The 24304-nt window shown below is 43.8% G+C and overlaps 1 protein-coding gene across 1 annotated transcript in view; it reads left to right on the top strand.

Moving 5' to 3' along the window:
* Positions 1-3894: 3894 nt before the first annotated feature.
* Positions 3895-24304, top strand: part of FAM129A (family with sequence similarity 129 member A) — a gene marked incomplete at its 5' end in the record, with an annotated part of 60167 nt that continues 39757 nt past the window's right edge. Inside the window, 4 exons of the mRNA XM_019530590.1 lie at positions 3895-4062; positions 5257-5388; positions 7982-8096; positions 10636-10797. Of these exons, the coding sequence (XP_019386135.1) occupies positions 3895-4062; positions 5257-5388; positions 7982-8096; positions 10636-10797 (577 nt within the window). The remainder of the gene's footprint in view (positions 4063-5256; positions 5389-7981; positions 8097-10635; positions 10798-24304) is intronic.

Below are 24304 nucleotides of genomic sequence, written 5' to 3'. Positions count from 1 at the left end.
TTATTGCCAGAGCCTGAACAGTAGGGAAAAAATTTGAAAACATTGACCTTGAAATAAACATATCTGTAATAATTTGCATATAGTACCTACAGACTTTAATTCAGCGAGAAGTGATGTGGTTTACCTTTTTTAGAAACTGATGCAAGTTCTAGCACAAGAACTCCAGACACATGTTGCTATGCAGCACTTCTATACCTACTAATATAGTACAAACTTTTTTTTATTTAAATTTGCCATATTCCAAGCCAAATTAGCCAAAACAAATTCCAAATCCAAGAGTCAGACCAGAACCGTAAAGTGGCTCTACTGCTGGCAAACATCCTCCGTCCCCATCTGGGGTTTCAGATGTTTCCAAAATATCTGGCAGGCATCCTACTTGCAGGCCCAAGCCCAGAGGCTTGGGGTTCGGATGCCCCCGAGTTTTGCTTGCCCTTCGCCATAAAGCCCTAGGAGCAAGCTAGGGAGGAGTCTCCCATTTCCATAAAGTGGGCATAAAGCCAAGGTTAACTATCCATTACCTATGCGGGAACTATCCTATGCTAGCAAAGTGGTTTTCCCCAGGTGTGACTAGGAAGCCACCGTGGTGATCATAGTATTTCCCCTGCTAGGCAAACATAAGACTATGTTTGATCTGAGCCCACGAGAGGCTGTACAAACTATGTATGATATTAGCTCACAATCAAAAGGTTCATGATATCACATAGTTCACTGGGATGGGTCCTAGCAGAGTCTACAGCATTTCAAGCCATGGCAACCCCACAGCTCAGCACTGCTCAGTATGTGCATTTACTCCAGATACCCTCCACAATGGATCCATCTGCTAATTAGACCCTTAGTTGTGACTGAAACTGGGTGTTCTTGTCATGAGTCCTGGGATTCTCCAAAAGTTTTTATGTAGATGAGGTGCAAGGCAACCTGGTCCAGCTCATGGAGGGTGGGGCCATATAAATCATGCACCAGGGTGGTGACGGAGGGATTTTGGGTGAACTGTTTGAGGCCCCATTTGTTGATGCAGGAAACCCTCGCTATAGATGGGCTTGGCATTCACAGTTTCAAATATTGGCGAATGCTGAACCCGCATTTTAAATACACTTTATGCACTTACAGGAGCTTGTTGGGAGCTCTGCACTTGTTGCCACCAGAGCTGTGGCCCACTCCCCCCAGCCACCGGGGGCACTGCATTCATGAACGCAATGCCTTATTCACAGATTTCACCATTCGCAGGGGATGCGAGAATGTATCCCCCACAAATGGTGAGGGTTGCCTGTATTTTCCAGACATTTAAGGCTGGTAAAGAAACAGCAATCATTTGAAATGGGAAAGAAAAGGCATAGCTCAGCTATGGGCATGAAAAGAACGTCAAAATTTATGTTGTGACTTGAAAAAGTGTTGGTGCTGAAGAGGATTGCGCCCAATGCCCATGACCAAACTTCTTATTCAGATGGGTTGTCCTTACCTTGTCCTTGTGGTAGGTTCTCAACAGCATATTCGCCCTAATGTGGGTCATGTGTTTTACAGTTATGCTTTGTGTTGGCTGCATTTAATCAACATCATAGTTGTTTTTGATTGCTAAGCACATGCTACTTTTGGCAGCAGTGTAATGATAGAGAATGTATTTAATAAGGTTTGCTTGTCTGCAAATATAAGATGAGGGGCTTTTCTCCCCATGCCGACTGGTAGGGGTGCACTGATAAGAGATTTCTTGGGCCAGTATCAATAACTGATTTTTAAGGAGCCATACCAGCTGATTCCTATCCAATTTCAATATGTGTCCACGAAGCCTGGAGACCAGCTTTGGGCTGGTAAGTCTGGGGAGTGGAGGGGAGGCAGATTGGGGCCCCTGTGGTGTGGGAGGCAGGGGGGCAGGGACAGAGATTGCTCAGCCAGGGTGGGGTGTGGAACAGAGCTGTGAGTGGCTCCCACCCTGCACGCACCCTGGGATTTGTGTGCAGGACAGGGTGGGCTGCAGGTATGGGCTGGGGCCTGGCCAATGCCAGGCTCTTCCTGGCTGGGCTGCACTCGGGGTGGGCGGTACTGGGAGGGAGCTATGGGGGGGCAGCAGCCACCCCAGAATTCACTATAGCTCCCTTCCCAGTGCCACCACCCATCCTGAGCACAGCCACAGCTGAACCGCCCTGCTGGGCCCCAGCCTTCAGTGACAGCCTGCTCCACCCCCCCGCCCCCCAGCCTTCCCAGGGTGTGTACCACTCCCCAGCTTCCCCTCCCCCTTGCACTCCCCAGATGAACTGCTCACAGCTCCATTCCACGTCCCACGCCAACCTGGCTGAACAGCACCTGCCCCTGCCCCACTCTCTCCCTTACTGTGGGGGTCTCGATCTGTGCTGTGCACGTGTATAGGGCATTTATTGGCCACATCAGGCAAAAAAAAGCCAATTTCCAATACTGTCAATTTTCCCTATATTGATGCTGATCTGATATGGGACCAATGTATCAGTGCACCTCTACTGATTTGAGGGGAAGAAAACCTTGTCTTGTATTTGAGTAGATACGGTAAATATTAATTGCATATCAATAAGAGTTAGATTTGCAGCTGTGGAGTGTAATACACAATATCTGTTCTTGGTTCTGAGCACAGAAGGCCTACCAGTAAGGGCCTTAATAAAACTTTCCTTATTGTATTGCCACATAACTGAATGCATTTATTAGAGGTGCACTGATGCATCAGTCCATATTGTATTGGCGCTGATAAAAGGAAAATTGACATTATCGGCAATTGACTTTTTTGACTGATATAGCCAATAAAGTTGCTGATAAATGCCATGTGACTGTGTGCAACTGCAGCATGCATGCGGCCAGAAGTGCAGCCTGGCAGCTTGGAGAGCAGCAATTGGGTGGTAAGTCTGTAGGCGGAAAGGAGTGGAGAGAGGGAAGGAGCATGGAGGGGCAGATCAAGGCCAGATCCCCCTGCTGGGAAGAGCCCCCATTGCCCCCAGCTCCAGCACAACAGTAGACTGCCATCACTCCACACACAGATCTGGGGGGCACATGCCCCCCATGCCTCTCCCAGCGGTGTGCGCAGTAGCAGAAGCCCCCTCTGCCCCCCTGGATGAGCTGCTCACTGTTTCATCCTGTGTCCCAGCTTTGCAGCACCTGGCTGTGCCTCAGGCCCACTCCCGCCCTCACTCTGGGGGCCTCAATCTGACACCTCCCTGTCCCTCCCTGTCCCCCCCTCCCCCCCTCACAGACTTACCAGCCTGATGCTGCTCTCCAGGCTGCCAGACTGCATCTTGGCATTAGGATCGGTATTGGTCGATATGGCCCATTAATAATTGCCCATTGGTATTGGCCCAAAAAGTCTTTATTCCTGTACCCCTAGCATTTATTAAGGTCTTTGGACTTGCATTGAAATGCTACATTAGCTGCTGTTAGGCAGTATGACTACTGTATGTTTGAATGGAATGACTACTGATTATATAGGGATCTAATCAAATTGCAATTTAATGGAAATCACTAAATTGGGTGATGTCTGTGAAATCCACAAGGGAAAAGAAAACTTATTAAAAATGAAATGCTGGCTCTCCAGGTGGAGCCAGCAGTCTTCACATCTGCTGTGGCCTGGCCACACAGCCCACCAGGGGGAGGAGGATGGGAAGCTGCCAATACAAAAGGGAGTGGGCAAGATGGTTGCTGCCCCTGCTCCACACTGCTGATTGGCTGAGCAGGCTGCTTGTTGTGCAGCCCCATCCCTCTCAGCCAATCAGTAGCAGGGGGCCACCGGGGCTGCTCAGCCAATCAGAGGCATGTGGGGGGCCTGCCATAAGCCCATGGAAATGGTGACTGGCCCCATGATCTGCCCAGGAAATCAAGTGCCTGCCTCCTTGAACTGGGTAGACTGCTACTGATAGGATTCTATATTGCATCTCCTGAAATTAATGCAAATTAAATTTAACATTTATATGTTCTGTTTTAGGGAAAACTGAAGCTGTAATCAAAAACTTCAGCCCACACTACAAGCGCCAGTATTCTGTGGCTTTCTGTAAGCACATACAAAATGAACTGGAAGAACACCGAGACTCCCAGTCTCATTTCCTAAAAATCAAGGTAACAGGAAATCCAGTGGGTCTCTCATATGTTAATTCTGTGACATTGCAGTATAATTTTGCTATTCTACCACAGAAACAATTCTCTAAAATGTATGCAAAATATGATCTGGAATTCAAGAATACATCTATAAATCACATGGGGTTGATTTTTTTCAGAGGTGCTGAATACTGGCAATTTCAGGCAAAGTTAATTGGAGTTGCAGAGACTTGCCAGCTCTGAAAATCAAGCCCAAATATCCTAAATGTGTCACATGTATGTCAAAATAAAATGACTTATTTCCATTTTCGTATCTTGTGTTTTGGGATATTTCTCTGCAAATTATATGGAAAACATCTTGTGTGGTATTTTTATATGTTAGCCCATTCATGTTCAAAACTCTGTGTGCTTTACAGGATAGATTTTTATAAGTCCCCAAGTGCATATAGTTTTCATCATGAAAGTATTTTGTGTTCTTAAGTGGAAAAATGAAATGGGTGCAACATTAATTGTTGGGGTGAAACCTTTTGAAAATGTGGCTCTGTTTAGATAATTTAGACCTTAAGTAATTTATATAACCTGTTTGAGCAAGAATATATTTTGGAACATAAAGTACTATATATATTTTGGAACATAAAATACATATGTTTTCAGAGTTGAATATAAGGGAGGAGGAATACTGGTGTTCTGACCACCTGCAAGGTCTTATTTGGTATCTTGGAATAAAAGAGAGTGGTCGAAGTCAGGAAGAGTGATTCAGCCAAATCAATAAGCCACTTCTTCAGCACTCTGTAGGGATAGGATAGGCAACGTCCATCAAACACTATTTGTAGAATAAGCATATGAAGCATGAGCATGCAGTTTTACCATAGCCAAATGAAGAGAAATGGATCTTAGAGAGATGGGGTGCGAACTTTGGGATTTCAAATTGGCATGAAATCATTAAGTCTGCATGTGATAGAAGTGTAGGACACTTGTTTGCATTCTTAATGTGAATTGGCTAAGCAAAGAGACCATACTCGGACATACACAACTGAAAAGATGAATAGTTAGTAGTGAAAGCAAAGCTTTAAAGTGTCCCAAAATATCAAGTTTTTTCTCTAAAATAATAGACAGACACTTGCTAATATGCCCTAGGGAAAATTTAGAAGTGAAGGCTTAAAAAGAGGCATTGTCTGTGCAAAATCATTTTAAACCTGGTACCTTTCTTTTTAGCCCCCTGCAGAACCTGGGATGATCTTGTATGAGGCAGAGATCCTGCATTTTGCTGAAGATCTGAAGAGATGGAAGGAGAGATACATCGTGGTGAAAAATGACTATGCAGTGGAGTGCTTTGAGAACAAAGAGGTAAAACTGCATTCCATCATGTACCTCTGGACTCTCAAACTGGTCAATAACGTCTTGTAGAATCAAATTTTCTGTCTGATGGAGGTGCTCTTTATTATATTTAAGAGATCATATCCTGTCCCCAGATAAGTAGGTACCACATCACTGAATAGCACATACTTTTTATCAAACATTTATTTATCAAACATTGTGGAGGTGTTAATGAGACACCAATTCTCTCTCTCCCTTTACATATCTAAAAACACTTCTAAAGTTTGTCAGTGTGCTCGATAACCAGTATTGTGGGACTGGAATTTCACTAGCAGTATTTCTGTTGCTTCTAGCAGACCACAGAACAACTTTCTATTTAATGACCATAGCTCCACAGTTGTACTTGTGGCTGAGTTAGTTTTAGCCAGATGTGGCAGGATGGTGCCAGAGGGCCACCATGATGCCCCCTAGTGTCTGTCTTGGCCCGCTTCCTCATCTGTCACACCTTGATGTTGAAAGGTAATGAGGGAAGGCTGTCCTTAGAGGATGCTGAGTCTAGGGCAAGGGTGGGCAATTATTTAGGCTGGAGTTTTGGTGAGCTGTTGAGGGCCAGGGTGTGGGGAATGCTGCCCTGGCTTCAGACCTGATATGACTGTTTACACTGCCTGGCATAGTGAGGATGGGGGAGAGGTGGGGAGATGCCAGTTGATCCTGTCTAGTCCCGGGCCTGTCCAACCCACACCCAGCACAAACCGGGATCAAGGGGTGGTGACAGTGCAGAACCAGTGCCCATCACAGTGTTATGTGGAGAGTGTATTGCAGGCATGCTCTGGGCCCTGGCCTCTCACTCTTACTGCCCTGCAAACCTGTCCCTAGCCCCAGAGCTGTCTGCTCCCAGATGCCACTCCCAGGCTGCCTGTGGCCCCATCCCATCTGCCTGTCTGAGTGTACCCTGCCTATGGGTCTCCCAGGCTAGTCTCCATAGAGACCCTGATTGCCTACCCACTCTGTCTGGCACCCCTGGTGGTGGGTGCAATTCAGATGAGCCAGAGTGCCTGGGCAGGGGGGCCAGGACTGGCAGTGGCACCTGGAAGTGTGAGGGCAGAGTGAGCTACCACTATGGGCACTGCCAGGAAGCTGAGTCTGGCCACTGTGCCTCCCCCCTTCCCAATGCCCAGCCCCATGAACTGAAGCTCTCAGCATATACAGGAGCCACACACAGGGATAGGGTGGGCTGCGCTCTGCACCAGACATCACCTATATTCCTGGGAACAGCAAGTTCAGATATGTATCTGTCATGGCCTGGGCTGCAGATGCCTTGGCTGGGCAGGGCCAAGGGCCCCACCATGAGCTGGACTGAAACACTTGATAGGCTGGATGCAACCTGTGGGCCATATCTTGTCCACTCCTGGCCTAGGGTTTTCTCGCTCTCTCAATTTCCTCAGGCCCTACTTGCCTTAAGGGCTAAGTTTGTGGTCTTTTTCTTCCCCTACAGCTATGCCCATGCCTTGCAGATGTTATTCTGTCCACACTGCTGTCCTTTTGTAGTGGCCTCAGCCTTCTTGGTTTAGCCCCCCCCTTTACTCTGGTGGCAGGCCTCCAGCCTTGGCTTACTGATTCAGACCCAGCTCTCAGCCTCGTCCCTCTTTGTATCGTTGGACTCTGGGCCCCTTTGCCCTGTCTTGCACCTTGTCCCAACCCCCTGAGCATTTGATTCGGGGCAAGGCTGCTCTTGGTTCAGCTCAGCCCCCCAGCATCCCTGACCCAGGGCAAGGCTGCTCTTGGTTCCAGCCCAGCCTTCCCTGGTTTCCCTGAACCTAGGACAAGGCTTTATGCCAGGTGCCCATGCAGCACCACTGTGGCCTCCTCTTCACCACTTAAAACTGGTGGACTGGATGTGGCTATAACTTTAAATCACAGCGTAAATATAAGCCACTGCTTCCCAACTAAAAATCTACCCAGCTCTGTGTCATTACCTAACTGCAGGCCATAAGCTTCCCTGAGCTCTCTCCTGACATCTCCCAAGAGTAACCTGCCAGTCTCTCTGCTGCAGGCACTCAAGAGTTCCTCTCCCTGTAACATTCAGGGCCAGACTGCCAGCTCTGGCTCAGCCCCTGAAAGCCATGCCCCCTTTTTCATGTGTCTTCTCTAGCTCAGTGTCTTCTCTAGCTCAGTACAGGGATTTTTCCCTCTTAATTAAGGAGCAGCCTGCCCTCGTGCAGCTGCAGTCCTATTAAGCTGACTTAGGTTGTTACATCCTTTTTAAAGTTGCAGGAACTATGAATCTATGAACTCCTGGCTCCCTGTTAGTCTGCTCTCCTCGCCTTCCATCATACAGAAGTAATGGGGTTTGGGTCCCTTGTTATACCAGACAGTAAAGCACATAAGTTTTGACAGACTAGTACTAGAGGGCCACTTTTGTATACGCTTTCAACCTTTTCACATTTCGGATTAGTTCACACTTGATCTTTCCAGGAAACAACCTGTATTTAATCCACCAAAACTGATCCTTTTAGGTAGGATCTAGGTACTAATATTATGTAAATGAGCTGGTTATTTTATAGGCTAAGCTTATCCTTTTTTGAATCTTCTTTGACACTTGCTGTTTCTTTCAAATGTTCAGGCCTTCCAGAAGGGAGTCAGCCCCAAATATCGCATTCTTCCTGTAGGAGGCAAAGTATTGACCTCAGAAGAAGATTACAATTTACTGTCTGAAAAACATTTTCCAGATCCTCTTGGTAAGCATTATTGGAACTGAAATGCCAAACCTCAAGTTTTTTTTTTCCATTAAGCTCTCTTTTTTTGCTGATGTTGAGGCTAGATTTTGAACAAGATAACGGAAGACTTATAGAATAATAGAACAGTGGGGCTGAAAAGGGCAGGATCATTCCTATTCATGCCATCTCATTCATATCCTTGTCAAATCTAAAACTGCACAATCAATGCTATCATACAGCTACAAGGTATAGCACTATAATATGCCAGAGATAAAGCAGGGGGACAATGGCAGTCAATGTCCTGGTGCTGCAAGGGTTGTTAAAATACTCGAGAGATCCAAGGAAGACGGCCAAGCCAAAGGAAGGCACACCCCCACCACAGTCCATACCAATTTGACCATGTTGTCCAATTCCTTCCTGACCCCAAATGTGACTATCAGACTGACTCTGAGCAGAGGGGCAAGACCTCCTTGGCAGGAACCTTCAGGGTTAATGCCAGCAAGAGTATTGATGCAACTCAGTCAAAATCCCCAGCTTCGGTGTCAGTCGACACTTAATGTTATTACAATAGACAAAAAAGAAAAAGAAATCCCTGCCATGTGTAGTAACGGAGAAGGGGGAAGATTCCTTCCTGGCCCCATGTGGCAACCAGCAAATCCTGGGTCCAGAATGGCTGCATGCTACATGCCACTAATTGACATCTAGATAAGTGCTGGATGCTTCTTTTTGTACTGTCACTACATAATGACATTGTAAGCTCCACAGAGCAAACTCAGAAACAGGCTAGGATACAAAGCACCACCCTCTCAGTGCATTTTAAATATGCATATGCATATATTTCAGTATGTTGGGCACTGAAATACCCAAACTTGCATGGTTTTTTTTTTTTAATGCATTTGATTCTGTATCTGTGGTACAGATAGCAGGGAAGTTATATGGAGATAACTGCTCCAAACTACTTTGTGTAACTTAGGCACCACAATGATTATTCCCATCCTGATTCCTCAAAGATGAGAAGTTTCAGATTGAAGGAAGCCAGATCTCCAGATGCTTCTGAAGGAGGATAAGGAGCACTCTAAATACTGATTCCTTTTCAGCTACTGGAATGCCCCCCTGAAACCTTGTTTTGTCAGAAATAGCATGCCTCAAGCATTTTCTTGCCTGCCCCTAGAACACCTGCTACTTGAGGAAGAAGCAGGAGTGACTGACATATAGAGGAGGTTACACCTGCTGTAGGCCATTTAGGGATTCCCCTGTGCAAAGTCTTCTTAGTTAACTTTTAATGCAGCTTTTTCCCCTTTGTACCACACTGAATGAAGATTTCCACTCACAAGTTTAACAGTTTTGCTCCAAGCATGATTGATAAAGGGACTGATTGTAACTGGAGTTGCCAGAGGCACATTGCAGAGCATTGAGACAATAACTTGTAATCTCCTTAACTATGAGTGGAGTTTCACATATGCACTGTAAGCTGATTCAGAGAGAAACACAAACTGACATTTTATAGGACTTTGGACCTCCTTTGCTTTCTATCCCAGACTATGGAAGTTCATAGAGCTTCCAGAAAGTAGCCTGTCAGCTCAGATGGAAAGGAGACTGGATGAGGGAACACATGCTGTTTCTTTTAGCTAAAATATAATTGTTTAGTACATATGTGGAGATAAGTACTTTCCTTGTTTAATTTTTTATTTTTACCATAAGGAGTCTGCTGCTTATCTTCTATAATTTATCAAAAAGCAATGATTCTTGTAGGTGCCTCATTTTTGCCTAGCTAAGGGCTGTATTGGCAATTTACCCAGTTTTCAGGCTATATCTGACTTAATACAAGAGGTCAGGTAGAGTGCCATCATGCTGCTCTAATTTGGAGGTATTGCCTGCAGAGGTATGAGTGCCAAGTGCACAATGCCACATCTCAGTCTGAGTGGTTGTCTGTAGGCTTGGCAGGATTTGATTTTTATCAGTAAATGCCTATAAAGGTCAATATCACCTCGTACTCGGACCAATAAAAAAATTGCATTGTTAATAATCAAAATTTATAGAAAGGGGATGTCAGGAAAATGATGGCTGCTGGAGTGTGTGATGACATGGGGAGCAGAACTATACTGACTAGTTTGGACTCCCAGAAACCGGGGGGGACTGGGAACAAAGGAAGAGGAAATGACAAAGCAGATGAGGGACCCGAGACTGAGCACAGCTGTGCCATTCAGCTGGTGGTGGTTCTACACCCCTCCACAGCCCTAATTTTGCACAGTCCTGAAAATTTAAATTGATAAAAATGGAAATAAGTGCTTAAAAATAAACATCAATATTATCAGTCAGAATTATTAAAAAATAAAAATCAAGTTCTCACCAGCCTAGTTGTTTGTATGGGCTGGGTGAACACTGCATCCTGACCACCTGTACTTTCCCTAAACCAAGGTTGCCTCGAAGAATTATTTGACTAACCCAAATGTATTTATTTCATCTACTGCTTTAACAACAAAGTACATTTCTGTTTGTTACAGTGTGGAAAAAGACCCCAAACTTACAAGTTTTAAATTGGATATATATATTTTTTTAGCTTCCAATGAGAAGGAGCCTCCCTTTGTTCAGCTGCCAAAAGAGTTTCCAGTTTTCCTGTGGCAGGCCTATCTCAGACACAGCTACTACTGTTTTGAGGATCCAGATGCTCAGAAACAATTCAGCGCAGTATTGAATGACTGTGTCAGACACTTAAACCATGGTAAGCACAACGAGGACTTCCTGCTCTGCTCCTGTTACCTGACAGTAAGCTTGACTAGCTTGGTATAAGAATCATCTTCAGGAAAGAGAAAATATTACTGGAGTTTCTTTTGGGCAGGTGCTTTCTTTTTAAGTGCCTTAAGCTTTTTTTCTTGCCATGCTATAGCTATATTTGGTTAAAACTAAATATGGTCTTTGAGCCAATAGCTTTTCATTAGGAATGTACCTGGTTATTCAACATGGTTTTGATAAGTTGTAGGATGTTTGGGTGCAAAGCACATTCAACAATTTTAACGGTGCTCCCTTCCCTCGTGGTGGTGTAAAACGTGTGTGTTAATGTTAAAACCATATGTGGCGATTGTTCTCCTACAGTATTATACACAGATGTTCTCTTGGATATGCAATGTCTTTTGGCAGCCAGGGAATCAAGGTGAGAATCTGACATACTGCTTGCAGATGACCTAATATTATTTCTGCTATATTTGACCAAAAACTTTACAACATGTATATATTAGTGACAGAGTCAAAGTTTGTTTTCTTTGGGTAAAACTCTCCATTGTACAGATAGCAGCAGAGACTATCCTAGCAGTGTGTGGGGCCTGGTGCAAATCAGTCTGTGCAGGGCTTGGATGCAAAGAAGCCAGCAGCGCTGGTGGTGGGGGCGGAGGTGGTAAGTGGCTGGACCCAAAGCCAGTGGTGTCACCAGTACTAGGCAGGCCCTGCAGGAGGGGCCATGGCCACTCCTCAGGGCCCCCCAGAGTGCAGGGCCTGGGGCGGTCACCCCAATTCACACCCCCTTGGGAGGGCCCTAGATAGCAGTATAGCAGCACAACAGCTGTGGCCCAGTTAAACCCTTCATATAGGTTTTGAGTAGAGCATAGGCTTATTTTTGGCTGTTTGCACAAGACTGAATTTTTGAGAGAATTATCCTGGTGCATGTCCAGAAGGGGCCAGCGGGGGAGGTTATGCTTAGGGGCAGCCAACACAGTTCATTAGAAGCAGGTCTTGTCAGACCAACCTGGTGGCCTTCTACGACCAGGTTACCAAATCCTTAGATGCAGGGGTAGTAGTGGACATAGTCTTCCTGGACTTTTGGAAGGCCTTTGACACTGTCTCTCACCCTGTTCTCGTTAAGAAACTGGGGGACTGTGGTGTCGACACCTACACAGTCAAATGGGTCGTCAACTGGCTAGAGGGCCACACTCGGAGAGTGGTGGTGGATGGGTCATTTTTGACCTGGAGGGATGTGGGCGTGGGGTCCCCCAGGGCTCGGTCCTCGGGCCCGCACTGTTCAACATCTTCATCAGCGATTTGGATGAGGGGGTAAAAAACACCCTGTTCAAATTTGCTGATGACACTAAGATGTGGGGGGATGTGGGCACGCTAGAAGGAAGCAACAGGCTGCAATCGGACCTAGACAGGTTACAGGGGTGGGTGGATGAGAATAGGATGGGATTCAACACTGACAAGTGCAAGGTGATGCACCTGGGGAGGAAGAACCAGCACCATACCTACAGGCTGGGGAACTCCCTTCTTATCAGTGCAGAGGCAGAAAAGGATCTTGGAGTCATCATTGACGCCAAGATGAACATGGGCCGGCAGTGTGGGGATGCAGTCAGAAAGGCCAACCGCACCTTGTCATGCATCCACAGATGCATCTCAAGCAGGTCCAAGGACATGGTACTCCCCCTCAATGCGGTACTGGTCAGCCACAGCTGGAGGACTGCATCCAGTTCTGGGCGCCACATTTCAAGAGGGATGTGGACAACATGGAGAGGGTCCAGAGGAGGGCCACTCACATGATCGGGGGCAGCAGGGCAGGCCCTAAGAGGAGAGGCTAAGGGACCTGAACCTGTTCAGCCTCCACAAGAGAAGGCTGAGGGGGGATCTAGTGGGCTGTTGCAGACTAGTTAGAGGGGACCAGCAGGCACTGGGGGAGTCCCTGTTCCCCCGAGCACTACCAGGAGTGACTAGAAATAACGGTCACAAGCTGGCAGACGGTAAATTCAGATTAGACATTAGGAGGAGGTGCTACTTCACTGTCAGGGCGGCTGGGATCTGGAACCAACTTCCAAGTGAAGTGGTGCTGGCTCCTACCTTGGGGGGCCTTTAAGACAAGGCTAGACAAACACCTTGCTGGGGTTGTTTGACCCCAGTACTCTTTCCTGCCATGGCAGGGGGTTGGACTTGATGATCTGCTCAGGTCCCTTCCAACCCTAGAAACTATGAGAGAGAACACCTGGCAGCCTGAGCTGTTATTCAAAGAGGGAAAATAGATGGAATCACAAACAACTGTAGAAGTTTAACATCAAAAAATTTGAGACGATCTTATTTATTCCCCTTGCCCCCACTGCAAAACTCTGGCCAGTACAAATACATGCTTACATGCACTAAAAGCTAAAAGTGTGGCAGGATGTCAGTGAGAATGTAAATAGGTAGAAATTAGAAAGACTAAAAGGTAAAGCAGGGAAGGGACAAAGACAGCAGGTGACAAAAAGGCCAAAGGGAAACACTACAATGGTAATTTCACAAAGGAAATGACAATGCCTGGTATAAAAGACACAAAAAGGAAGCCAGAAGTTCTACTTTAAGATGATTTTTCAGAAACTACTAATTTTAAAGGAAAACAAAAAGTAAGTGCCAAATGATACTGATCGGATAGAACATGCTAAGTCCTGCAGCAGCTGCCTCACCATGTTCCATGGCCTGTACCTACTTTACCTAATATTGAGCTAGTAGCTTAAAGACACTCATAATTTTTTAACCAGAAGTATGAGTTGGTAAGTTCCCATGGTTTCTCTCCTTTTTCCAAGGAAAACAGGGAGACAGAAGGAACTCCAGGTCTAAGTTGGGGGCAAGAACACAGGAATACTGAAGAAGACGAGAGAACTCCTCTAATGGTACAGGAGGAGTAAAGAGAAGGGAGGGAAATAATGTAATTGGAGAGTAAAAGGAGGGGAGGGAAATAATGTGCCATAAAACCTGCAGTTCAGGCCCATTCAGATTGACTGTCCCTTCCCTGCTTTCTCTAATGGTTCATTTTTTCTCAGCTTTCTTTTCATTACTTCCACTTTCCTATCTTTACTTTGTGTTCAGGTGACTTCACTAGTACCTGGTTTAAATACTAATGCTCAGCTTCTAGTGGAGAATGCAAAGTAAAGTACTAAATGTTTCCCATTCCTTCTCACCTGAGCCCTGCTTTAATCTTTCAGAATAGCAAGTGTTGTTCACAGAAATGGGTGCATTTTGACTGGAGGACAATATTTTTCCAGAGCTGGGGAACTCAATACGAGTTTAGATGCTCAACCTCAAATACTTAAACAGCCTTGCTCAAGTTTTAAAGAAACTAAGCACCCATTGCTCCCCTAGGACATGTGGGTGCTCAGTACTTCTGAAGAGTATGCTCCCTATTTAGGTGACTGAATGCAAACCGCAAAGTTTGAAAATGTTGTGCTTTCTTTTTTCCCTTTCAAAAGCATGACAATCCTTATTCAGTCCTTTTTGACTGTTACTCTGAAATGGGATTTGATGGATGTTCTGGAGCAGATACATAATTTTACCAATACTACTCCTATTCAGTCTGGTGCAGAAAACTTAATTGAGTCCAGCTATATCCACTTGTAAGCCAAGAAAGGATGATTCTGGACTTAGTGGGCCAGTCTGGAATACTGTACTTCCACAGGAAATGCAACAAGGAAAGGTGCATAGCTTTGTGTCAGAAGGTGAACTGGGTCTGACCCTACCACTTTCAAGTTTGCATACGTGCATTACAAGGTTTTTCCTTTTGTAAAAGAAAGGAGCGAGACATATCTGGATATGATGAATCTCCATCCTGTATGACATCTGTACATCAAAGCAGCACGTGGAACCACTTAGCTAGTGTCCTGCAACATATACAGTCCTGCAATCCTTTCATGATACAGGACTCTCATATGCTACTCTGAAACTCTGCTAATCCCATGGTTTAAGAGCACACAAAGGAAACTTTCTCCTAAAATGCATGGAACAGTGTTTCATTTAGTAATCTTTGGTACAGAAAGGACCACTTTCCTTGAGAAAAAGAGAGATATCAAATTCTTAGGAGGGTGCAGAACACCATGCTCTTGTAAAACCGCTTCTATTGAAAAATAGTGTTGGGGAGTAGTTTTGTTATCCAGTGCCATGAGTACATGCACTGCTGCCAAACAGACAGGTTCTGACCTGAGGAAATGGCCATTTAAATTGGATCTAGCACAGCAAAGCAATGACAAATAAAGCAGTATAAAGACTGACAAAGAGAACCTGATCTGTGTCTTACATTCACATTTTTCATTCATCCCCTCACCCCGTGACACTATCCCAACCTCACCCCACTTAATGCCTGACAAGAGAGACAAAGTGGTTCTGTGCAGTGACATTCAGTCCTTACTTGTTTAGGAGTTGCATGAGTGGTCAGTGTTAACCAAACTGCCGCAACAACATATCTACTCCTAAATGAAATGTGGCAAAGCCAATAGCATAACTAGGGGTGGGCAACAGCTCTCTGCCCCAACTGGAGGGGGAGGGGTGCCATAATGGCAGTTCCTGGGAAGCCTACAACCCAGTGCACACAGCCAGGTAGGGCATACAGAACCAGCCCCAGCCAAGCATGCAAGCTGCTCAGAGCTCACCTGAGCCCAGCCAAGCAGGCTTTGTGGGGCTACTCATAGCCCCAGCCCCAGCCAGGCAAGGTTAATGGTGTTAGGAGCAGCCACTGTCAAGTAAGACCCTTCAGCTGTCAAGTGCCTCCCCCCACACCATTCTCAGTTGTTTGGAAAAATACCTCATCTTCCTCTCCCTATATCTACATGTCTGTGCGGGGCCCAAAAATAGTTATGTCTCTGGGAAAACCCACTCCAGTTCAGAAAAAACAAAAAATCTGTATATCACACAATTTTTCACGTTACCTAGAGTGGAAGCTCATGAATCTGTGCCAATATAGCCTGCAATGCAAGGACTACGTACTAATGCATTCTGCAGACTGGTTGCTAGCAGTGGGTGACAGTGGTAGCAGCAGAAATGCAAAGTAGTCTGAAGTAGGAGCTGACGTCCAAAGTCCCAGCCACAAAAATTTTACCAGCCACTTCCACCCAGCCAACCCCCCAGTGCAGGCTTTGCTCAGCAACAGGGAGTCCCTGGGAACCTACAAACACTCTAACACAGTGAGGCAGGCTAGGACGTACACTCTCACCAGACACATCCTGGTTGGAGCAGTGGTAGCACATTCAACTGCTCTCTAAGCCCTGATTGGGAAGGTGATGTATACATGCCAATTCCACAGCTTCTCAGATATGGGACAAAAACAGGCAAATGGGTGTGCGACCTATGCGAAATCTAGCTGTATCCTCAGTGTATTTCTGCGTGTTGCAATATTTGTAATTGCAGGAAGTACAGACCTATTCAGTAAAAACTAGTAATTCTGCAAAGAGGTGCAGGTGATAAGTTGAAGAACCATTTGTGGTTCGGTGCACAGCTGCACTTATTTACTTTGGCTTTTTCTAAAAGGAAGATAATTATACTGACCTGAATCAAAGTCCTATTGTAATAATTAAGCAGTCTCCAGAGAAGAAGTATAGAGCTAAATCCTTTTTTTCTTTATGCATCTAAATGGCACATATGCAGCAATATAACTGCAATTGTTGGCACGTATGTACAGATTGCAAGCATGTTTGCAAAACTGAGATCCCATTTAAGAAGTCGTGTAAAAATAAAACAATCCAACAGACCAAATACATTTTTAGCATCACTGTCATGATTATGCTCCATATGCCTTCAAATTCTCATGTCCTTTAAGAGAAACTTTAATAGAAACTCCATCTTTTAGTAAATGTACTTGCTTCCCCATGAGTATAACACAACAATAGTTTCTTTTAAAAACTACAAGGTAAAGGTACAGCAATGTCATAATATTATATACTCATTATTCCTGTGCAGTAGCATTGCACAGCAGAAAGCATGATGCAATGCTTTTGTGCAGTAGTAATGAGCTACTGCACAGTCAGCCTCACCAAGAAGCCATTTGGGGATGCTACTGCACAGTAAGGCTGGTTACCAAACAGTCATTTTGTACTTGTATATGCAAGTACTTAATGACCGTTCAGTAACAACTTCACAGTCAGCATCTTACATTGATGTGGTCACTGAGACCAAAGTGTCATAAAGGTTTTGAAGGATTCATTTTTAATTAATAAATTAATCAATTCCTCCTATCCACCAACCTATGAAAAACTCCCCTTTTAAACATGCAACATGTGCAGGACAGTTGGAAAAAAAACTGCGTGATTTCATACTTCTAGACAATTTTCCTTTCTGCTGTCAGTTCTATCAGGCAATCAATAAAAAGGGTATTAGGATACATGTTTATTATACAATGCCAGTATTTATGAATTAGTTAGCAGCCTTCAATTTGGCTGCAAGTGACTTTGCATATCAAAAGTGAAGCTGCTAAAAAATTAAGACTAATAGACCTGCATTTAGTGTATTTTCCTTTCTTCCCAATCTCAATAAGGTCAGTAAGTAACAGTCTTAAACCTGAACCATTCACATGACTACTCTCCTACTCGGCGCATCTTTCTTTTTTAAAAATAAATGAAACTCTAAAGGGAACATCAGTCCGGGAAAAGCCTAAGCTCTTTGTTTCAATATTGCCTGAAGTAATAATGAATATATAGCAACCTCTGAAAAATATATTTCTGAGTGCCAATAAGGAATTAAAATAATTAAATTGAATATTAACAACATTATTTATTTTCCCCAAAAGTAGTAACTGTTATGTTGTATTTATGAAAAACAAAGCGTGTAAGGTTAAATCTACCATGATTCCCCCAGTCTTGGTCTTCTCCCTCTTTAGATTTGCACTCTTCACTCCTCAGGACTCGGCTCTATGCCATTTTACTCTCCTCCATGAAATTCTACTGTTAACTCAGATCTGCTATCTTTAAAAAGCTTCTCTTGCAAAGGATGGTCTGCGATCAATCAGTGTTTTTATATTTAGATAACACTTTTGGAATCGTATTTCATGGTACACAAACTTGTTTGTTTGGCTTTGGAATATTTTGAAAGTGAATTTTTTTCTGGTGCATAATTCATTTACAACCTGATCCAGTATCCAATGAAATCAGTAAGACAACTCACATTTACTTTGGTCTTTGGATTAGACCCACAGGAACAATTTTCAAAAAGGACTCTAAGGATTCATTTGCAAAATCTTGTAAAATAATCTCTCTGCATATGTAAAATCTCATTTTTGGGGTATTTAAGTATTTTGCCTCAAGTTATCCAATTAACCTATATAAATGCTCATTTGTAAGTGAAAATCTTTTTTTATAACCACAGAATTGTTAGCTTTCCCACAGCAGAAAAACCATAAATATGTTCACTATAAAATGTCTGTGTCTTATCTCTAGCCAATAATTTGCAACGATTTACTGTTACATTCAGAAGTTGTAAGTTAGGCATTCAGCTCCTCCACCAAGCTATTGCTTTCCTTAATTAAGCTATTAGTGAAGCAAGGAGAGGTATGGCAGCGGATGGTACTTCTGGATGGTTGCTGTACCATCACAATGAAATTTAACACCATGTTACCACCTTCTTTAACCTACTAAAGAGGCATTGGCTGTCAACAATGAGAACCTTGTACTAGCTATGTTCCTCCAGCAGCCAATGTTAAACAGCCCCAGTGAAGAGTGAGACTTTTGCTACTGACTTCAGTAGGAATAGAAATAGATATATAAGAATGGTTGAAAAGGAACTAGAAAAGGCAAGATTACCATCTTTGAATACATTTGATACTAAAAAAAAAAGGGGGGGGAATTTAAGTACAGCTTAAAACATAGTTCCATTTGGCTGGCTCTCCAAATAAAAACAGTATCCACCTGCAATGCTGACAGAATAGACTTCCTGTTAGTTCAAAATGGGAGTTGCCCAAATAGATCATTAAACCAGACTGATTATTATACTTGAATATCCATCAGATAGTTATTGTCCCTGTAACAGGGAGCCAGAGACTCCTGTTACTTCACGGGGAAAAAGCAGGAGCAGGAAGGTTCCCCAGGTGGGGGAGAACGCTACAGGGAATGAGCTGTCCACAGGGAAATGGGCAATCGGGGGTCAGAAGCTATGCATGCCTATTACAGAGCTAGCACAACAGGGCAGAACCCTACAGCATCTAAACCAGCAGCCCATTAGAAGAAAGAGGCTGCTGGGCCAGGGCTAGCAAACCACCTGACTGGAAAGAGGCAGAGCTTAAGAGGCACATAAATGCAGGGCCAAAGGCAAGGTGGTCAGTCTGGCCCTGCAAGCCACAAAGGGAAGAGTACTGCAACAAGCTGGCTCTGGTAGCACAAAGGCCTGGGATCCTGATTCAACAAGAACTGCAGGTAAGCAGCTGAAGACTTGCAGGGGGATAGGGGCCAGGATAAGAATGGTTTCATGAGATAACTGGTGGTCTTACAGTTTTAGTTATAGCCAGTGGGCTTCTGTTTTTGTTTGCAGTTTATGCCAATGGCTTGGGTTGACACTATCGGGAATGGAAGACATCCTAGCAGTTCCCAAAGCTGGATGGAGGTAGCGCCAGGAAGCTCAGTGCCCAGGAGGAGCAGAACCAGGGCCAGGGGCCCACAGTCCACAATGCCAAGCTAGAGAAGGTTTGAAGCCAGGAGGGCTAAGCCAGAGCCCAAGAGCGGCAAAACAGGGCTAGGGGCCCAAAGCCCAAGAGGGATGAAGCCTGAGAGGGTGGAACCAAGACCCAAAAGGGTGAAATGAGGACTAGAACCTGGAAGCCAGGTCCAGTGCAGTTGGTCTGGGCTAAGGGGCCAGCTAGAGCAGAGAAGACAGGCAGAAGCCAAGAAAGCCAAAGCCTTGACAAGGGAGTAGAGGCTTGAAGGGGTCGGGTGTTGATTCAGGGCAAAGTGCCCCACTGAAGTGATGGTCATTAACATCTGTGAGACATGGGCATGGCTACAGGAGAGGCCGGAAGCCACAAATAGCCCATAAGGCATGCGTCCTGGGGGACATGGACAGGCCAGGAGGGGCCTGTATAGCATGAGGACAAGAATGAAGTTAATGGGGCTTGAGGGGGACCTGCTGGCAGAAGGAAGGACTAGGGCTTGCTCTAGGATCCTTCAGAAGCTTCCCTTTTTGAGATCAACCAGGTACATCAAGGAGTGGCAGGTGACAGCAAAGGGAAGGTACCCTAGAGCCAAACTTACCAACTGTCCAGCCACCAGGGGCATTGTGGCTGCCCCTGGGGCCCAGTCCTATTACATTCCCAAATTAGACCAGTACAGAAAAGGTAAATGTATAGCAAGTTCTGCAGGAATATTTTTAGTACTATGAGGCAGGTTCCAACTGATTCAGGCACAGCCCACACATTTTTAATGTTCTTTAACCGAACTGGACTCAAAGCCACAGAAAGCTCAGGCCTAAATCACTAACACTGAAGAAAATCAAATCACTTTGTAATCTTAAAGTCCCACTGATCAGTACAAAAGAAGGGCAAGCATAATGGGTTTTTTTTGTGTTTGTTTTTTGGAAAGAGAAAACACGATCCATAGAACTGATGCATATCTACATGTAATGATCAAAGTTCAACTCTTATTATCCTTTGACTATGAATTCTGATCCAAAACCAAAAAAGCTGGGCAAACCAAAATAAAAAATAGTTAAATATAGATAGAGGAAACAGCAGAATTCTACTGCCACTCCCTAGTCAAGGCCACGCTCTGACTCACTATAGCTCCATATTCGTTAACCAAATCACCGCATGCAAATTTAGCCGAGTTTCTGAAAGAAAGCAAACTAGTTTCATAGTTGGGGGCTGGAAGGTAAATAAAAACGCCTCTGCAGAATTTTCAGCTACAAAATAGCATTCCAAACTCCCATTTAGAACATTAATAATCTGTGTTATTTTTCAGGAAAAATAATCAACGTGGCAATTTCAGAGAAGACATTACACCTCAATCCTTAGTACCATTTGCTAGCAGCTGGCCTCACAAAAGACAAAACTGCAAAAAACCACTTTTACAACAGATAAGACATCTATTACCCCAGGCTTTAAGCAACCTATTGACCCTTGTCTATATATTTTCATTATTCCCAAGGTTGGTTTTTTGCTGCTACGTAAGCATCTCTAATAGTATCAAACCAAGAACTTTGCTCACCTACCCTTAAGGCTGATACACAGACTGCCAAAAGAAAACATAATAGTATATAAATTACTAATAGTCTGTACGTTAAAAACTAAAGAGGACGACAACTATGGTTATATAAACAACCTGGGCACCAGCTTTAACAAGCAATTTTCATATGTACCAAACAGGCAGGAAAAAGAATCATTAACCAGTATCCAAATAACTTTAATTCTGTGCCCATAACTTCCAATATAATAGCTAAAATATACCTATACCATTAACAGAAATCAGCATATTTTCATTTATGAAGCAGAGATCTGGAAATGCGATTCACTCACCATTGATTGTATAACTAATACTATACATGCATTTGTTCTGTATACTGAGTGTGATTGTTGGGTACAACACTGACGTTTGCAGTTTTCATGTCAAGTACAGTTTTGTGACCTGGCATAGAAGCTAATCCTGAGCTATGTTTGTACACTAACCGTGTGATTTATGACATTTGCCTAGTTAGGTATCTGGAATTACTTTGATCTGTAGAGAACATTGTTTATAGGCCATTCAAGTGGTCTTGAAGTGCTGAAGTTTTAGATGTTATGGTTACATCTGGTTGTGCAAAAGCATACAGTCTATAAACCTTGTACGTAAATAAAAGTAAAGTATCAATACTTTACACACAGTTAAGAGAAAAAGTATAAATGATTAATAATTCAATGGGCAGAGTTAAGGTTTTTTTGAATGCTGGTTAGAAAGAACTAGTCTATTAACAGAGTGTTTGCAAAAACTGGCCATAAGACTATTGGACTTGCTTAATATTATCTTTAATTTCCTTGACTTTTAATGCCTGAGTATTTTTAGTGACATAATATGTCTTGTTCTAGTTTTGCTGTTAGCAACCTTAAAAATAATGATTTTTTTCAGTGGAAATATTCTAGATAATGTGTCTTAATAAAAGTAGCCTCCCATTTCTTAAAAATCTTGCATCAGTTAAAATCTGGTTACAGACAAGAGGAGAGAGAAAATATCCTGGAACAGATGCACAAGCCAGCAACAGCTGAGCTGTATGAAATATCATAAAGCACAGAATAACTGACATTAGAAGGAGAAAAGACGCATTAGATGATTTAGGCCCATCTTCTGCCAGTGCCGAATTGTCCCCTAGAGTGAAGTAATAAACTTTACTTAAAACTAGAGGCTGCCAGAAGTCTTGTCAAAGCTGTTATACTTGCCCAACAAAAATCCAGAACTTGACAAAAAGGACCAAGGTGTGGACAGCTTACAGAGTGCCAGGAAAACTTGACTGCATTCTCCCCTTTCTCCCACCCCAATGAATTCTGTAACTCGCTGAAGAACAAAGGAATTGGTTTTTTTAGTCTGGAGCACTTTCATACTGTATGATCACAGCTAAAAGAGCAGACTAATCAGAATGATAAACCACAAGGGGAAACTTTCCCTTTAAGAATGTTGTGGGAAATTGGGTTCAGCTGGCAGCTATATATGGAATATTTATTGAAGCTTTATAGTTTCAATATACTTGAAAGTGCCAAATGCATGTGTGTTCCTCCCTAGGCTGAGGCATTTAACATATGTAAATCTGGCCTTAATTTGGAAGAGCCCTCTTGCTCTCTGTTACTGAGGTCTTAGGGATGCTGGGATTTTAGCCACTAGCAAATCTAACCTGGTGCAGATCCTGGGGGTAGGAAAGTGGTTTGCACTAGTACAGCTTTCTGTAATTTTTGCAGGATAGGAGACAGAAGAGGCTGTAAGGGAAGATCTCTGGCTAGTGACTTGCTAACTTTGGCGCACAGCCTGCATATCAGCAAGGAAGGAGCAGAAAGAAGGTGGACTAGGCTTTGAAAGGGTGCCTGTTGTCATCCATTTAGTGCTGACACATGGGGCCCTTTACACAAGCAGGTTAAGGTGCAATAGGATCCAATGCGCAATCCACACAATTGTGCCGCCTGCCAAGCCATACATGCGTGGCAAGAGGCTCGAATGTGGTATCATGCATTAGATCCCATGGCGCCTTAACACAGCTGCAGGGGGAGCCCAGGATCATAATCGGCTCCCACAGCGAACATCAGCTATGGGGCTTGCAGTAGGGGCAGCACCAGTAATGTGACTGCCGCTGCAAGCCTCATCAGCTGCAGGACTCACAGTGGGGTCGGTGAGAAGAACACTGCTGCAAGCCCCACAGCTGACATGACTGACTGCTAAATGAAAGGCATTCCCCTTGTTCAAATCTGTAGATACTAATGGGTAAAAACTGAGATCAAATCACCTGATCACAACAATAAAAGAAACACGCAGTAACATCAGCTGATCCTCTTTTAGCTACAGCAGTTTTTTCCCTTTTGATTTCACGAACATTTATCTTTAGTTTGTAATATTGGGTATTAGACAGTGTTCTTTGGGTCTGGTCACTGGTCCTAGAACAAATAGACAAAAATTCAGTTTAGGTCATTCCATTTCAACTTAATTTTTAAAGCAAGTCATTTTCTATTTTAAAAAGTTTCAAAATAGGATGTTTCAGAAACTTTCAAAACTTTTAACAACTTTTTTTGGAAAAGGAAAGTTACTAATATACACAGTATTATTATTATTATTATTATTATTATTTTTTGCTTAATAAATTTGGATGAAAAATTACCAAGCCGTTCTGATTATATGAGGCAATGTGAACCTCTGCCCTGGAGTTTTGGAAGCATTTCTTAAGGTTAAATGTGCTCTATTTAGCAGTAATAGCCAACATAAACAGAACATGTGTATTTCTGTAAGCTGGAGCAATTTCAACCATTAACGTTGAATATGCTTACAGTTTTCATGAAGACGCCCATAATTAAGTAAATATACTAATACAGTACCTTCAAGTAGTGTTTGTGCGATGGAAACTTAACAAATATTCATTATTCAAGTGTGTACACTTAAGATCTGTTACCACAGAGGTATTTTTGAGTCATTTCTGATCTTAAGTACATTTAGATTTTGCACAGCATTGATTTGTAGCTGTTGTCAAAAGTGGAAGAGTTATAAGTATATAAGAGTTGTTTCTTGGGAAACAAGCAAGGGGAACTTAGCCTCCTGCTAGCTGACACCAACCCGGACATAGTGGGGATCGCTGAAACATGGTGGAACCCAACGCACGACTGGGCAGTGAATATCAAGGGCTATAGGCTGTACAGGAAGGATAGGACAGGGAGGAAAGGTGGGGGCGTGGCACTCTACATTAAGGAGGAATACACATCCTCATCAATTAGCAAAGAATCAGAGGAGGGCACTCTGAAGTGCTCTGGGTTAAAATACAGGGCAGTCGAGGGGAAAGAGATTTAACGGTGAGGGTCTACTACAGACTTCCCA

Source organism: Crocodylus porosus, unplaced genomic scaffold, assembly GCF_001723895.1.
Source record: "Crocodylus porosus isolate Cpor-Errol unplaced genomic scaffold, CroPor_comp1, whole genome shotgun sequence".
NCBI lineage: Eukaryota > Metazoa > Chordata > Crocodylia > Crocodylidae > Crocodylus > Crocodylus porosus.
The sequence above is the reverse complement of the archived record's forward strand: the minus strand, read 5'-3'. Positions and strand labels throughout refer to the sequence as shown.